We start from the raw sequence: 16,633 nt of genomic DNA on the forward strand, positions 1-16,633 counted from the left end.
CCACCAAAATGTGGAACGCCCTACCAACAGTCATTAAGACATGAGAATCCTTTGACTCCTTCAAAACCGCTCTAAAAGGGCACCTAAGGACGGACGGCTGCAATTCGAAACTGGACCCCGTAATACCTGAATCCCTCACTCACCCCTTTTTACCTCCTATGATGATTTCCTGTTTTTGGCTAGAAGAGTATATTTGTACGTCTCTAATTGTTATGATGAATTGAACATGGTGGGCCCTATTGTAAACAAGTGTAATTTATGGTGTCGTCAGTTGTGCTTAAAATGTACTGTAATTCTCCAATCCGTTAATAAATGTATCAATCAATCAATCAAGTCTGAAATCCACATGGGAGACACACTGTTCCCATGTTGGCTGACTTCTAACTAACAATGACCTAATGTTGAATAACCTAAATTCTTCATAGGTATTCCCTAACTGCAACACTCCTTCCAGAAATGTCCTTCATGCATAGCCTAGCTAGTATAAGCTTGTAGAGATCGATGCAAATATCGTTATTGAATTCAAAGTGCCTGCTTTGGATTGTTAAGCAGTATACCGTTTAATATTTCCTGTGTGGTTATCAAATTAAACAAAAAATATGATATGGTCATTCCTTCTAGTAGGATAATTTGAAACGTATGCCTGTAAACGGTTTGCTCCTAGTAGGATAATTTGAAACGTATGCCTGTAAACAGTTTGCTCCTAGTAGGATAATTTGAAACTTGTGATTGTAAACTGATAAGATTAGAGAACCGGCATCCCCCAACCAGCTATACAGCCAGGCCATGGTAAACTTATAAATAATCTTGTTTTCTTAAAAGTTCAACTGTAGTATTTTGGGTTAGGGTACCATAACAACTTTATGGTATCTTAAAAACGTAACATGAAGATAAATACAACATCATTTTCAATTTTGGTAACAATTTGTCAGACAATAACAAAATACCAAGCTATTATGTAAGGTGCAACATTCAGCAAATTGTTAACAGCACAGAAAGCGTCTGAAATCTTGCATCAGTCTACAATTTGAATCCTGTTATAGCTTCTACTTGTCAGTCACGAAGCTATGTTTCTGATAGATAGTGACAGAAGGGAGCAAAATAGAAATACCGGACAGAAGAAAGGCAGCCTGAAGCATTGAACGGTCTTGGAAGGCGTTGAGAAATGGTTGATATTGTGCCAAGTCGCAATTAATGGCTGTGAAATCAAGTGACCCTTCATTCTTGATGGATCAAACTGCATGCCGGGCCTGCGTGCATCGTCAAATAGCAGGACATTCGACCACTCATGCTGTTCGACCAGTATTATAACCAGGATTATCATCAGGACAGTCGGACAGAAGGAGTGGATCTGAACTGAGCACAATAAAACATCCCAAAGGTTTTAGTTTTCTGTCTTTGTGTAAAGAACCTTGGGGGCGAAGAGCGGGAATATGATAAAAATGAATGACAACAAAAATAATTCTTCTTCGATCTTGTCCAAAAACAACAAGTTATTAATTTCCATCTCCATCTCTCTGACGATGGACTTGATACAGAGTTGCTATTCTGTGGGGCTGGTGGCGATGGGGGTGAGGGTGGGCGTGGGACAGTCAGTGATGGGAGGACACATGGGAGAGATGGCCTTGTGGCTGTAGTACTCCACCACCTGCTTGGGTACCTCCGCCAGGACACATTTGGCCAGGGCGGCAGGCGACGCCTGAGACGGAGACAGAGAAGAGCATCAAAAAATACCCCTGTTTCAAATCAAAGTACTGTACTAGTCTTAATATGCTTGTCCAGAAAGAGTCGGGGGGATGGGGGAGCGGGTGGGAGAGGATGAGCAAGCTAACTGTATCTGTACATGTCTGTATTGTCTATTGTGCACGGTCTATCTGTGTAACTGCACTGTACTGTATGTAATGTTTTTCCCTGTATACGGGACCCCCTCTAAAATGAGATGCTGCATCTCAAGGGGCTATTCTTTCAATACATTTTGACCAAATGTCTTCTACATCCTGACAGTTTTCTGAAAAAGCTATGTTTCTATGTCAGTCGTTCTTCGATTCTTCAAAAATAGCAGACCTACAAGCTCGTAGCGCGCCACTCGGTGGCGCAATATGAGCTTGTAGATCTGCTATTTTTCAATAGCTAAAACACCAAAAGGGGTTCCCGCCCAAAATGGGTTAACTTCATATAACATATTCGACATAACGACGAGAGTGTTAGAAATGTTTATATCCTCATTATTTGTATAAAGGTTTATCAAAATGCACGGGAAGTGCCCCCCCCCCAAATCTTTGGGGAAAAGAAATGTAAATGTATTTGTATACTAATCGTACGTAGCTTGCGGAGTCATAGTTCATTCAGACATACTCGAGGGGGTTCATGCCATGCTCAAAGGCCCATACCATACTCAAGGGGTTAACATGCTGCATTACTATGTGGGTGTATAGTCCCACACATCATTCGCCGATGCGGCAGTCAGCTGACCAATTGGGCGGGCTACTTAAGCTCACTAGACGGCATCCTTCCTTCTGCTTTATGGTCCCTAATTGTATGTGATGTTTTCTCCCACCACCACCACCCCAGCACCACCGGCTATTTATGCTCCCCATGGGGGGGGGGGGGGGTTATTGTATTTATCTATATCTGCTCTTAATGTTTTATGGTGCTTAATCGTGCCGAGCAGGGAGTAAATCCAGCAGAGCCGAACGCCAAGTCAAATATCATCTGTAATAAATATTGGTAAATCTATTCGTGAGTTGTCTGACTGAAATACTTTTGTTTGTTTTCTAGGGTGGTGTCATGGAGAAGATAAATTTCATTATTTATTTTAATTATATCTGTGCCACGCTAGGTGGCAGTGGAGTTTTTCTATTTTTGCTCATGTTCATTTCCTGTTTCCCAGCCTGGAGACCACCGTTGTAAATAGTGACCAGCTGGTGGCGGATTTAGCCTGGTTGCTGCAGTTTAGGGTGGATATGGGTTAGTTTATGATAGTAGTCCTTTTTACTTACTCTTATTATATTGGTTAGTTTATTTTTTATATTTCTTGTATCTGGTTTCTGTATCCTTGTTTCTATCCTTTAAAAAATGTTTATAGAGTATTTTTTTCTTTTTACATGCATTATTTATACCTTTAGTTAGCCATGGCTTGTCCTGCCCTTGCTTATTTCTCTGGATAGTTTTTTTTCAGGGGACAGTGCTTATCATACATAGTGGATAGAAAGGCATCGTATGACTCATTAGGGTCAGTGGCAGCATAGAGTCCATAGACTTCATTCCAAGTCTGCATCTGGAGGTCAGCTTTGAGGGCATTTATAGCATTGGATGTTCTTAGTTGTGTCATTGAATAGGAGTGAGTTGTGTGTTTGTTTTCCTTTTTAAGAAGTTGAGAGAAAATAGAAACGACAGGGAGGTGGTCAGTTATATCATTTATAAGTAGACTGTTATTTGTCTTTCTATTGCATTTGTGTATAATATATGTTGTCAATTAATGTTCGCTGTGCCTATTGCTATTCTACTGGGTTTTGTGATAACAGGGAATAGGTTGTTGATAAACATGGTGTCAATGAAATTATCTTTTTGTTCATTATACATTCATACATTTGTTCATGTATATTTTGTTGTTTTTTGTGTTGCCAAACATGCTGTCAATACTGGAGTTGAAAGTGTCAAGTCAGGTTCCCGGCGTTCGATATATACAAGTGATTATTATATTTTTGGCATTTGCAGCAGTGATCTCAACTGTGATGGACTCAAGGATATTTTCTATATATTTTTTCATTACCAGATTGGATTTGAATGCTTTATTAACATATATATGGCAACTCCTCCCCCTGTTTTATTAGTCCTGTGAGATGTGTATAACTCGAATCCTTCCATTTCTACACTGTTGGTTTTTTCAGACACTGTGACCACGCTACATTTTTTATATTGGTCTATAGTCATTTATATACTGGCGATTTTATATACTGGCAATTTTATATACTGGCGATTTTATATACTGGCGATCCTTCATGCAGTACAGTTTAGGATGTGCACGCGTGCACGCACACACGCACACAATCACACACACCATGTTCATCATGTAGTTCATCATTGCCGTACAGAGAGACACACAGGAGAGCACACTTGACCACATGCACCGTCACGTACACACGGTTGGGCATATACAAAGTACATGCGGACGTGTACACACGACCACAAAGCATGATAAAACACGCAGACGTGCACCGCCTCATACACAGCCACACACACACACACACACACACAGGGACAGACATGTACACGCAACCACCATACACGCAGCAGCGCGCACACAGCCACACACACAGGGACAGACATGTACACGCAAACCACCATACACGCACACAGCCACTTACACACCGAACCAACATGCAGAAAAAGACTACAAATAAGCAAAACAGTTCCAGCAAAAGGAAAAATAATTAATTAACACAAAGTAGGCCTACAAAAAAAAGAACAAGTCACAGCGCCCAATGTCCCTCAAGCGATCCAATGCAGCACGAGTAAAAGAATAAACTAAATAAGTCAGTGGAATCCAGCCCGTGGGCCCAACCATGCATCCATGCAATGATTGATATCCACAACAAAAAAACATGCATTATCCAACGCCAGGTAAAAAAAGGAAAAAGTAATAATAATAGTTAGCCATAGGCATCCATGCCAAATATCCATGCAACAGGAGACGTAATGGTAATATCCATGCATAATAATTCATGCAAAGGTTAAGAAAAAGGCATCGTCCATGCAAAAAAAGTACACCAACTACCTCTGAACATGATAAGTAGTAAGTACAGTACACCCCCTGGACATGATGCTAGTATGTCCCTGGTATGTCCCTGGTACACCCCCTGGACATGATGCTAGTATGTCCCTGGTATGTCCCTGGTACACCCCCTGGACATGATGCTAGTATGTCCCTGGTACACCCCCTGGACATGATGCTAGTATGTCCCTGGTACACCCCCTGGACATGATGCTAGTATGTCCCTGGTACACCCCCTGGACATGATGCTAGTATGTCCCTGGTACACCCCCTGGACATGATGCTAGTATGTCCCTGGTACACCCCCTGGACATGATGCTAGTATGTCCCTGGTACACCCCCTGGACATGATGCTAGTATGTCCCTGGTACACCCCCTGGACATGATGCTAGTATGTCCCTGGTATGTCTTTGGTATTTGCTATTTGTACGTCTCTAAATGTTTTGATGGATTAAACAAGGTGGACCCTGTTGTAAACAAGTGTAATGCTTAATTGGGTCGTCCACTCACAGTTAACAGTCTTTGTATTGAGTTTGTGCTTGAAATGTAATGTAATTCTGCAAACTGTTAATAAATATCGATTCAAAATATCGATCAAAAACCCAGCTGGGGATCGAACCCCGACCTTCCAGTCTCTGGGCGGACACTCTGTATGTAACCACAAGGACACTGATCTGGTGATTCCAGAACAGTGCACAGCCTAACTTGGCAAGTGATTAAATTTGAATGTATCGACACTGAATTCTTATTCAGTGTTCAAGTTATACTGTGAACTTGTCAGTGGATTGATTAATGTGTGCTGCATGTTGTTGCATTATTTGGAAATAAAGTTTGACTCAAAAGTCTTAAATCTTTATTCCCAGCAGGTGCCATAATTAATACCAGTCTAGTATGGTACCATCTCCGTGGGCCATAATCATCCACTGATTTACATGCAGTTAATATTCTGAACATCCTGTGCTCAGACAAGCTGAAAGCTAACACTGGCAAGTCAAGCAGAAGTCGTTTGCTGCTTCTTTCCAACCACATCTGTTGTAATAAGCTATTATTGAAGGGCCAATGGATGCCATTCTGAAAGATTTAACTCATTTGCCCGTGTCAGAGTGATAAGCATGGCTGCGTCTGCCATTGCCAATGAGCAGTGTGTGCATATGATCCATACAGCGCATGTACAGTAACATGCTTATTTGCCATTGTTTCATTGCGTGTGGATGTTAAACCTGCGTTTAATGTTGGTTTAACTGCACACTGGTTTTAAACACCCGACAGGAAAGTGCCATGTTTTATTTTATCACATGTGTTTTGTGAAGTCCAAATGGGGGTGAGGGTATACCTCAAGAAGAGGTCGGTTTTCAGACTGTGGTGGAAGAGGACAGTGTAGAAGTGACAGTGCAGTCCTGATCAGTGTTGTTTTTGGCAGCAAATTTCTATTTTAGTTTTCACTTAGTTTTAGTCACATTTTTGTCACCTGGAATGTATTAGTGTTAGTCTAGTTTTAGTCGACTAAATGTCATAAGATTTTAGTCGACTAAATCTACAGGTGATTTAGTCGACTAAAATGTTTTTGATGTCATCGTAATGGCAGATTTTATACTTGCTGAAAATAGCTGATGTACAAGCTCACAACGCGTCGCAGCGCGACGCGTTGTGAGCTTGTAGATCGGCTATTTTCAGCATGCAACCATGTGACTTATACTGGATCTCTTGTCCACTAGTCCCTTTATAACATTTTAGTCTCGTTTTTATTTCATGACGAAATTGTCGATATATATATAGTCTTAGTTTTAGTCATCACCATAGCTTAGTTTTCATTTATTTTCCATTTAGTTTTCGTCAGTGAAAAAAAGGTAGTCGACGAACATTTTTCGTCTTAGTTTTAGTCGACAAAAACAACTGATCCTGATTGATGGAAGGAGGTCATTCCACAGCTTGGGAGCCCAGTAAATGTGATAATGATGGTGTGGAGGGGTGTACTGTACGTACTGTATGAGTGAGGAAGACAGAGATAACACTCACTGTTTTGAAGTCTCTGAAGGGCACAAACTGCACGATGTCCCGGAGGACCGGTTCTCCCTTCGGCGAACGCAACACTCCGTCGTCGCCGTCCAGGATCTGCATGTCCGTGAAGTCTGCGTTTCCCACGCCGACGATGATGATGGACAGAGGCTGGTAGGAGCCGCGGACGATGGCTTCACGCGTGTCTGCCATGTCCGTCACCACGCCGTCCGTGAGGATTAGCAGGATGTGGTATCGCTGGGAGGGGGAAAAAAGTTACCGTAGTATTTTATAGTCATATTGTTCAAGGCTGTACTTTATTGTTACATCTTGTGTACAGGTACATAGACTGTAAAGAATATGGACAAAGCGTTCCCCGGGTCTAACATGAACGTAAAATGAAGCCTGTCAGTCCTTGAATTGTACATCGCCATCTTTCTAGATCCGTTTGGGCCCAGCTGGCCCAGACAACGAGGCGGGACTTCCCCCCTTCTTCTTAGTTGGTTTTTATTTTGACTCGAGTGGGTGGGGGATCCCGTTCATAGACTGTAACGGTAGCCACGCCCCTCAGAACATACGCGACTTTATGGTCATTTTTTTAATAAATGGGACCATAATTTTCCAAAAAGAATATTATGACATTAGAAATGAGACTTTAAACTAGTGACTGGAAGCAGCAAGTATTCATGACCATGTTTATTAAGGTAATACAGTCTAGGTGAAGTTGGGCCCAAATACATGGACTTCTATGGGGCTATGGTTTTTTGGGCCCAATGACAGCGCCACAACAGGCCATTATATGAACTTTCAGGAAATCACGATTTCCTCAGTGGCTTCACAAAATATCTGTCTGACTGCCCCCTTGGTACAGGTACATAAAGGCCTATTCATAGTCTGGATTTCCGGTGGTGATCTGACCACCGCGAAATAACGTTGAGCGGTGGTGAGTAAAAACAGAGAGAAGGGCTGGGGCGGTGGTTTGCTCTTCACCGCGGCTCAGTGACGTCATGTTGTAGTTCGGTAGTCACCTCACCACCGAAAATCCAGACTATGTACTGTATGAGCCTTAAAGGACAACTTTAGTTTTTTTCAACCAAGGTTCATGTTTTAGGTTGTTATTAGAGAAACTAAAAGATGAGTGTTCTTTTTTTCATTTGCTGCTTTCTTTCGTTTTAGGGATTTTAGATGTTTTGTACAGGGGGGCGGGGGCATTCGAGCATGGTGCTAAATATGTATTTTTTTTACAAAATATTATGGAGATTTATTATTTTATTATTTACTATAGCCCTAATAAACCCCAGGAAATTACATATGGCCACAAATAAATCACAGGATCTACTGAATGTGAAGGTAGCCTACTGGGGGGAAGCCACACTGTGTGTCATAGGCTCAGTTTGACACATTCAGTAGATCTCGTGATGTTTTGTGGCCAGATGAAATTTCCAGGGGTTTATTAGGACTATAGTAAATAATTAAAAAGAAATCGCTATAAAATGTTGTAAAAAAATACAAAACATCTAAAATCCCTAAAACGAAAGAAAGCAGCAAATGAAAAAAAAAGAACACTCATCTTTTAGTTTCTCTAATAACATCCTAAAACATGAACCTTGGTTGAAAAAAACTAAAGTTGTCCTTTAAGTGTAAAACTTATTTTTGTTTGGCTTCCTTCAGACAATGCAGCAGCATATTTAACAGCAAACACGGTAAACAAAGGGATAGAATAAAGAGTGCAAAAAAGGGCAAAAAACACAACTTCACAGTAGGCTATGTTCCATAAATTGACAACAATTAGCAACCAGCAGGATGCTCTCTGTAGAAATCTCTTAGAACTATTGGACCCATGCCAGCTTTTGCCTGTAGTACTGCCCAGGTGAGGTCCTCAGTGATGTGCACTCCCAGGAATTGTTGTCATCAGTGTGTGGTGATAATTTTAAACATATCAGTGCACTTCCAGCTGTATCGATGTAAAATCATTGATTCAGTTGCGCTCCATTCAGAACCTCCTTCAGTTTTCACTATGAAACAATGATGCAATTCACACAGGACTGGTTCTAACTTACACAGGACCGGTTCTAACTTGTATGGATCCCTAGACAAACAGCCCAGCTGTATAGTGTAAGCAGCATAGGCCAACAAACATACAGAAAGTGTTATACTAGACTATTTCATTACATACATAACATTATATTCAAACACAATGCTGCATACCTCAGTGCATTTTCCTCTTTTTGCTAAACTGGACAGCTGATGGCTCAGACCTTTTTTTTCCTCATCCATTTTGTGTTAATATTCACAGTATGAATTATGGTTTGTTTTGTAGATTTTTGTTTTATATACAACTATAGCTATTTGATATTTGTATTCCCCAGTGCCCCTACTTCCAGCTTTTTAGTGAGGAGGTATAATGTATATCTTTTGCACCAGAAAATGACAAACCATCATCGCATGACAACAAGGCAGGTGTGCCAACAGTGAGGCCATGGAGTAGGTAGGCAAATGCCCACAAATTTGACTTTAAAATGTAGCATTTACTATTTATATGACTAATTCTCACATCAAAAATGAATGTGAATGTATGAATTTGCTGATCAAAGGAAGAGCTGACTGCAATGACTGAAAATGAATACCAACGAAAAATGAGCTGACAGGGGGGGGGGGGGGAATAAGGGCCATGCACGGATGAAAAGCATTTAATGCAATGTTCACATGGCCAGAAGGAAAGAACAGAAATTACATACTGTAAGTAAGTTGGACATTAAATATTACATATGAGTCAATCCAAGCCTTATTAGCCTCTGTTCAATTTAAACTGTGTCCCAATGTAGGATTTCAGAGGTGCTCATGTGGAACCAGCTTAAAAAACATGAGAAAGTATGAGAGAATTATAATCACTAATTGTTTCCTGTGGGGTATGTATGATAATTAATCCATTCTGCGCGGGAAACCCCTTTTGGTGTTTCAAGCATTATGTTACACTTTTAGCTATTGAAAAATAGCAGATCTACAAGCTCATAGCGCACCACTCGGTGGCGCGCTATGAGCTTGTAGGTCTGCTATTTTTTGAAAAATCGTGAAAATGAATATTATTATTATTACAAATCTTTGCTTCTGGGGGGTCCCTGAAACAAGATATTTTCAGATGGGGGTCGGTCGGCGACCAGGTGTTCTTGACATGAAATATTGAGCTCCACTGATATAGAAACATGAGGTTTTTCAGAAAACTGAGATGAAGCAGAGGTTTTGCTCACCAGGAAACTCACCGGTAGAATCTGCAGCAAACCTTGTATTACTGTACATATACTGTACATCTCTCTATTAACAGTATAACGGAACTCACAGAGGCATCGTTAACGGTCCCATCCCCTGAGAGTATAACAGAACAGAGGCATCGTTAACGGTCCCATCCCCTGAGAGTATAACAGAACAGAGACATCGTTAACGGTCCCATCCCCTGAGAGTATAACAGAACAGAGGCATCGTTAACGGTCCCATCCCCTGAGAGTATAACAGAACAGAGGCATCGTTAACGGTCCCATCCCCTGAGAGTATAACAGAACAGAGACATCGTTAACGGTCCCATCCCCTGAGAGTATAACAGAACAGAGGCATCGTTAACGGTCCCATCCCCTGAGAGTATAACAGAACAGAGACATCGTTAACGGTCCCATCCCCTGAGAGTATAACAGAACAGAGACATCGTTAACGGTCCCATCCCCTGAGAGTATAACAGAACAGAGACATCGTTAACGGTCCCATCCCCTGAGAGTATAACAGAACAGAGGCATCGTTAACGGTCCCATCCCCTGAGAGTATAACAGAACAGAGACATCGTTAACGGTCCCATCCCCTGAGAGTATAACAGAACAGAGGCATCGTTAACGGTCCCATCCCCTGAGAGTATAACAGAACAGAGGCATCGTTAACGGTCCCATCCCCTGAGAGTATAACAGAACAGAGGCATCGTTAACGGTCCCATCCCCTGAGAGTATAACAGAACTCACGGAGGCATCGTTAACGGTCCCATCCCCTGAGAGTATAACAGAACAGAGGCATCGTTAACGGTCCCATCCCCTGAGAGTATAACAGAACAGAGGCATCGTTAACGGTCCCATCCCCTGAGAGTATAACAGAACAGAGGCATCGTTAACGGTCCCATCCCCTGAGAGTATAACAGAACAGAGGCATCGTTAACGGTCCCATCCCCTGAGAGTATAACAGAACAGAGGCATCGTTAACGGTCCCATCCCCTGAGAGTATAACAGAACAGAGGCATCGTTAACGGTCCCATCCCCTGAGAGTATAACAGAACAGAGACATCGTTAACGGTCCCATCCCCTGAGAGTATAACAGAACAGAGGCATCGTTAACGGTCCCATCCCCTGAGAGTATAACAGAACAGAGGCATCGTTAACGGTCCCATCCCCTGAGAGTATAACAGAACAGAGGCATCGTTAACGGTCCCATCCCCTGAGAGTATAACAGAACAGAGGCATCGTTAACGGTCCCATCCCCTGATAGTTTAACAGAACTCACGGAGGCATCGTTAACGGTCCCATCCCCCGCTGCCAGCTTAGCTATCCTGCTGATGATGGGAGACACATTGGTGGGGCCGTACAGTTGGATCTTGGGAAGGCAATTCTGGTAAGCCTCGACCACTCCTTGGATTTCTGAGAGAGAGAACATGATGGAGGATAAGTTCACAAACCAAGTTAGAAAACCTTAAAACATTTGGCTGAGCAAATGAGCAAAACTGAAAACATTTTCACTTCAGCAAACGTAAAGGGTATAAGCCAGGGTTCCCCAATACATTTTCCTCAAGGGCCATATTCTGACTAGGGTACCAGGCTGGAGTCTGTACGAGCGAGGTGGGTTTGATTAATATTTAACCAGTGATTAGAGGCAGAGCTCACACCTTTCGTGCGGATGGGCGTGGGTTTGAACCTGAACCCTGCCTGGGTTCCCAACAGATCTTTGATCTTTGCAACGTTCAACACAGCAACTCGCTAGCTTTTGCTCGCTCGGTGGTGTCTCTCACTTGAGACGGCGCCCCAAATCGCGGTCTAAAACTATAGGGCGAAAGTCCTATAGCCCTGGACACCCTAGTGCACCCTGGACGGGAGTCTCCAGAAGTAAATAAACAGATGTTGTTTCAATGAAAGATACAAGCTTGGCCAGGAACGCTTTTTTATCGTCTTGCTAATGCTTACCGTAAAACAGTGCTCCCCCTTGTTAGGCAACACTCAGCTCGCTGCATTTTGCCTGTAACAAGATGGCCGCCCGCACAATGCTATGGGAGCGTCAATCTTTAGAGGCATTTTTCTCTGAATTGAGGCTCAAATTGAGGTGGAATGAACAAAGCGACGATGTTAGGGGCTCAATACTAAATCCTCGCTAACTCACAAACAATATTAGTGCTTCTGAATACTTTTAAATATACGATGAACACATTAGCTATAGCCAATTTTCCCTACCTGATTTTTGGGGAATGGAAACGGAAGGGGTTAAGTGTTAAATAATTTGAGTAAAAAGTACAACATTTAACTCTGAGATGTAGTGGAGTAGAAGTAAAAGAATAACAAATTGGAAATGCCCCAGTAAAGTAACAGTACCTAAACTTGTATTAAACTACAGTACTTTAGTACATGTACTTAATTTCCACCACTGCCTTCACATTAATAAACTATATTGCACATGAATGAATGGCACTTGAATAATGGTGAATATAAAATTCATACCTTCACATTCATCGTCCTCTGGGTTGAAATTAATTGCAAAGTCATGTGACACCTGTGGGTGGACAAATACAAATGATCAGATTCTACTATGCTGAATATACAGTAGGCATGAGTCACTATAATGTTTGTGCGCTCTGTGACAGCTCTGCAGAAATACAGCTTTTTATGTTGGCTTTCAATCTTCGATATGTCGGGCTCTTTGAACATCCACAAAGGGCTAACAATCATGAACCTATGTTGAAAATGCAACAATTATAGTTGGCGTTAATAATTGGCTGTCACCCCATCACTCAGAATAAGACAACGGTAATTTCACTCTATGGCAATCACTGCCAAAGTAAATGCGTGTAAATGTGTGTGTGAATGCTTGTGTGAATGTAAGAGTGTGTGCGCCGCATGCAACATGCATGTGTTTGGCTGTCTTTGTCTGTCAAACATATTTCTTGGCTGCTATTTAAAATAACTGTAGGCTCTTGGTTTTCAATGTCCAATTTTCTTAAACAAACACTATGTGCCTTTACCTCATGAATTCTTATGACTACTGGCTATCAACAGGTGAAGCTAATATTGTAATTGTATTCCTCACAAAATGTTATTTCTCCAATAAGGCAGTGTGATATTTAAATAGACGGCGTGTGTGAATATAAATACACAAGAGTACAATTCTTTGGTTTAGGTTCCTCAACAATGTAGCAGCAGTAATAACAACAAATACAATAGCACACTTTGAGGTGCTTGAAGGTGCTGTGTACATGGTTCCTAATTCTACATATATTGAAATTTATTGAAATTTATTGAAAAGATTTCCAGCTCAGGATGAAATCCTCTACGCCAGACTCACAACAGACATAAATACACTTTTTTATTTTTTTATTTTTTACACTTTAACACTACGAAGTCTGAAAAAATTTCACTACTACTCAGTCGGCTGAACGGTCAAGGGGACCGTGTTTTTGGTGCGATTTGATTGGCCACTCTCTCCCCCACACGTCCCTCTCCAGCTGGAGAAGACATTGTTCAAGCCTGCATCCCATTTCCAACGAATTAAATCATAATATGTTTCTTAACACATGTTTTCACTCCTAAAATGTATAAAACTAATAATAGGCCTACATGTGAAAAATATATATTTTAACGTTGCCCGTTAGTACTATATTGCAACATGCCTTTTGTTGTTCTTTTTTTTCCTTCCAAAAGAGCAAAGATCACTTGTCTTTTCTTGTGTGTTATCGATGTAATTAATATATGTGACCCCACGCGATGTACAGACTGCTTGACTAGGCATGTAAACATGACATAATTGTATTAATGTTTAAGTGTAATGATGTTATTGACCGGATTGTCCGTAGTCCTCCAGCCGTTAGCTTACAGTTGCTAATATTATAAGCTAACAACATTACTAAAGCCAATGTATTGCATTAAATGCGGCCTGTCCGCGGTAAATTACTTATACAAGTGAGTCGCGTTATATCTACCTAAATTACCAGCCAAAGTACATTCCAAATAAACAATTATTAGCCACGTTATGTTGTTATATCAGTTTAATTAATAAAAACATCGTTCAGAATACGGCCGTTAGCACTGTGAATTCAACATCCGGTGAGGAGAGGATACGGATCGTGTATGTGTTGTGTATGGAAATCAGCGCATACGGATGTACCGGATGTAAGCCTTGCACACTAAATGCACACTAAATAGCCTTGCTAAATAGCCTTGCACACTAAATAGAAAGCCTGCAGCCTGGTGATACAAAAAATAAACTCCACACGTGAAATGCCACTGCATGTTGAGGAGAAACCCCAGCTCAGCTGCTGTTTATAACATCGAGCAGTTATTGAATTCATGAACATTTACATGCTTCCCTGAGAGGGAGAGAGAGAGAGAGAAAAAGGAAAGTTCCACGGATCTGGTCGCTTGCAGAAAAGTTTACAGATAAAGAAGGAGCTGAACTATTTTGACTGACAAAGAGCTGGCGATATTTAGCCTATATGCCAGAATAGGCTGTGGCTGTGCTGTGAAACAAATTCATCCACAGCAGCAGGCCTACATACGTTCCACGTCGCTTGCAGAAAGAACTGTTCTTTTGACTGACAAAACATTTAGCGGTTCGGGAGGTCTATCTGGTTGGAATTATTCCAAACACTTTTTATTTTGTATCGCGCATCGGCAAGCGTTCTCGCTTCATGGAAAGTAAATGTCGGGTCGAGTCTAACCGAGCATTCAATAATAATAATAATAGTAACAATGATAATCATTGTATTCATATTCCTATTATCTTATCAAAATAATAAACAAATTCCAAGTTAATTAACCATCCAAACGTATATGATTTAATTCGTTGGACATGGAATGCAGGCTTGAACAACAACAACATCTCCAGCTGTCTGTTTGTGTGCTCTTTTTTTTTCTCCACCTTTTTTCTTTAGATCATAACTCGCTCATTTTTTGCTCATTTAAAAAAATTCAAAATACCATGTAAACTATGGAATTGGGGCTTTCATTTGGTATATAAGGCGCTATATAAGGCGCTCTCTACGAAACGATATCAAGTGAAAAGGAAATGTCGGGGAATCACCATTAACGTCACCATTATCAAGCAGCGCAAACAAAAGACGAGAGGGGGAGAAAGGGTGACGGCGGTCGATTGGGCCGATTATAGTCAGACTGAGTAAGAGATATATGCCTAAAATCATATTTACAAAACGTTTCAAATGGAAAAAAAAACAGAGATGATTTCAATCGAATATTTAGACAAAGTCATGCAAGGGGAACTTTCTCTGGACTCCATGGGCTAAGAAAATAAACGTTGAAATCTCAAATTCGGTCAGAACGGCTGCTCAGACTTCCTAGTGTTAAACAAACCAATGTGTGGACCCGCCCTCTTTGTTTTTTTTATACATAATACACTTCCAAGTGTCTCTCAAATGTGAGCGTACTGTGCAGTATGTGTGTATACATGAATATTAACTAACGAATGTTTATCCGATAAAATACATACCTCATAATTGGGAGGAATTCTGGCACCAAATCCCAAAGCCGAAAATCTCTTGTCACTGAAATGTAAATGAAGGAAGCAGTCATACATAATGTTATAGTCACTGTAGTTAACCACTGATCAAATGGAAAATATTGATGAGAATACTCATCTATTGACTTTTCCAAGGGCAACTCCCCTGCTTTTTCAAGCTTGTTATAATGATTAATTAAAATGTGCTGAAACACTCACCGCATTACAATTTTAAATTTGCTCCACTCTCCCTGAAGACATTATTTGCACCTGTGTGCAATTCTTGGAGATTCTTGTGCTATTTTTAATTTAGTGATTGAACTTAACATTGCCCCCTCTGATTAGCTGATATTACAGTTGTTTATCTTATTCCCCGATATATCCTTTGTGGTTTTGCAGCGATGAAAGGAAGGCGAGTGGGGGAGGTGTGGCTGCACGGCCCAACGATCAAAGCAGTGTACATTATACTGTACATTCTGGCCATACGTCTCACATTGAGCTCAAGGAGAAGAATTGGAGTTGAACACCGTCAAATGCAATGTCTTTGAAATGACCTTGATGTCAGCACATTGACAGGTTCAGTTCATAGGGGAATCCAATCGACGGATGCATAGGACGTATACACGTTCGGACGTCAAACATTTTAACAAGATAAATCTTGTATGAGGGACATTTGAACAAGATAAATCTTGTATGAGGGGTCTTTTAGGCTACATGAAAATGTGTGATAACTAAGGCCAAACGGAATCTGAGGGTTTTTTCTGGGTTTTTTTCTGTGTTTCTTTTTTCTTTTAAGGTTTTTTTAGACAGTTATCCAGGACTATAATCAATGTGTTTAGAGCAAAGATAACTCTAAATATATATGCTAAATAAACCTTAAAGTACCACAACAAAGTAATTAAGATCTATTAAGTCAAATCTTCGACTTTATCCATTTTTATTCAATAATAATTCACTCCTTCATGAACATTCTTTAGTACAAATCACAAATGTGAAATGAAATTACAATGGGTCCAACATGAACATACATATACTTAGCTAGCCAGCCAGCCAGTGGCTTTCCGCCAGCCTGCCAGCCAGCCAGCCAGTTAGCCAGCCAGCCAGCCAGCCAGCCAGCCAGCC

General features: G+C 41.0%; 1 protein-coding gene across 1 annotated transcript in view; it reads right to left on the minus strand.

The window, feature by feature from the left end:
- Window positions 1-1,543: 1,543 nt before the first annotated feature.
- The window catches only part of cpne7 (copine VII), a gene marked incomplete at both ends in the record, with an annotated part of 64,434 nt that continues 49,344 nt past the window's right edge, over window positions 1,544-16,633 (minus strand). Inside the window, 5 exons of the mRNA XM_083759943.1 lie at window positions 1,544-1,699; window positions 6,791-7,027; window positions 11,303-11,436; window positions 12,505-12,556; window positions 15,503-15,557. Coding sequence (XP_083616069.1) covers window positions 1,544-1,699; window positions 6,791-7,027; window positions 11,303-11,436; window positions 12,505-12,556; window positions 15,503-15,557 — 634 coding nt within the window. The remainder of the gene's footprint in view (window positions 1,700-6,790; window positions 7,028-11,302; window positions 11,437-12,504; window positions 12,557-15,502; window positions 15,558-16,633) is intronic.

Source organism: Protomyctophum parallelum (assembly GCF_964188405.1).
Source record: "Protomyctophum parallelum genome assembly, chromosome: 2".
NCBI classification, from domain to species: domain Eukaryota; kingdom Metazoa; phylum Chordata; class Actinopteri; order Myctophiformes; family Myctophidae; genus Protomyctophum; species Protomyctophum parallelum.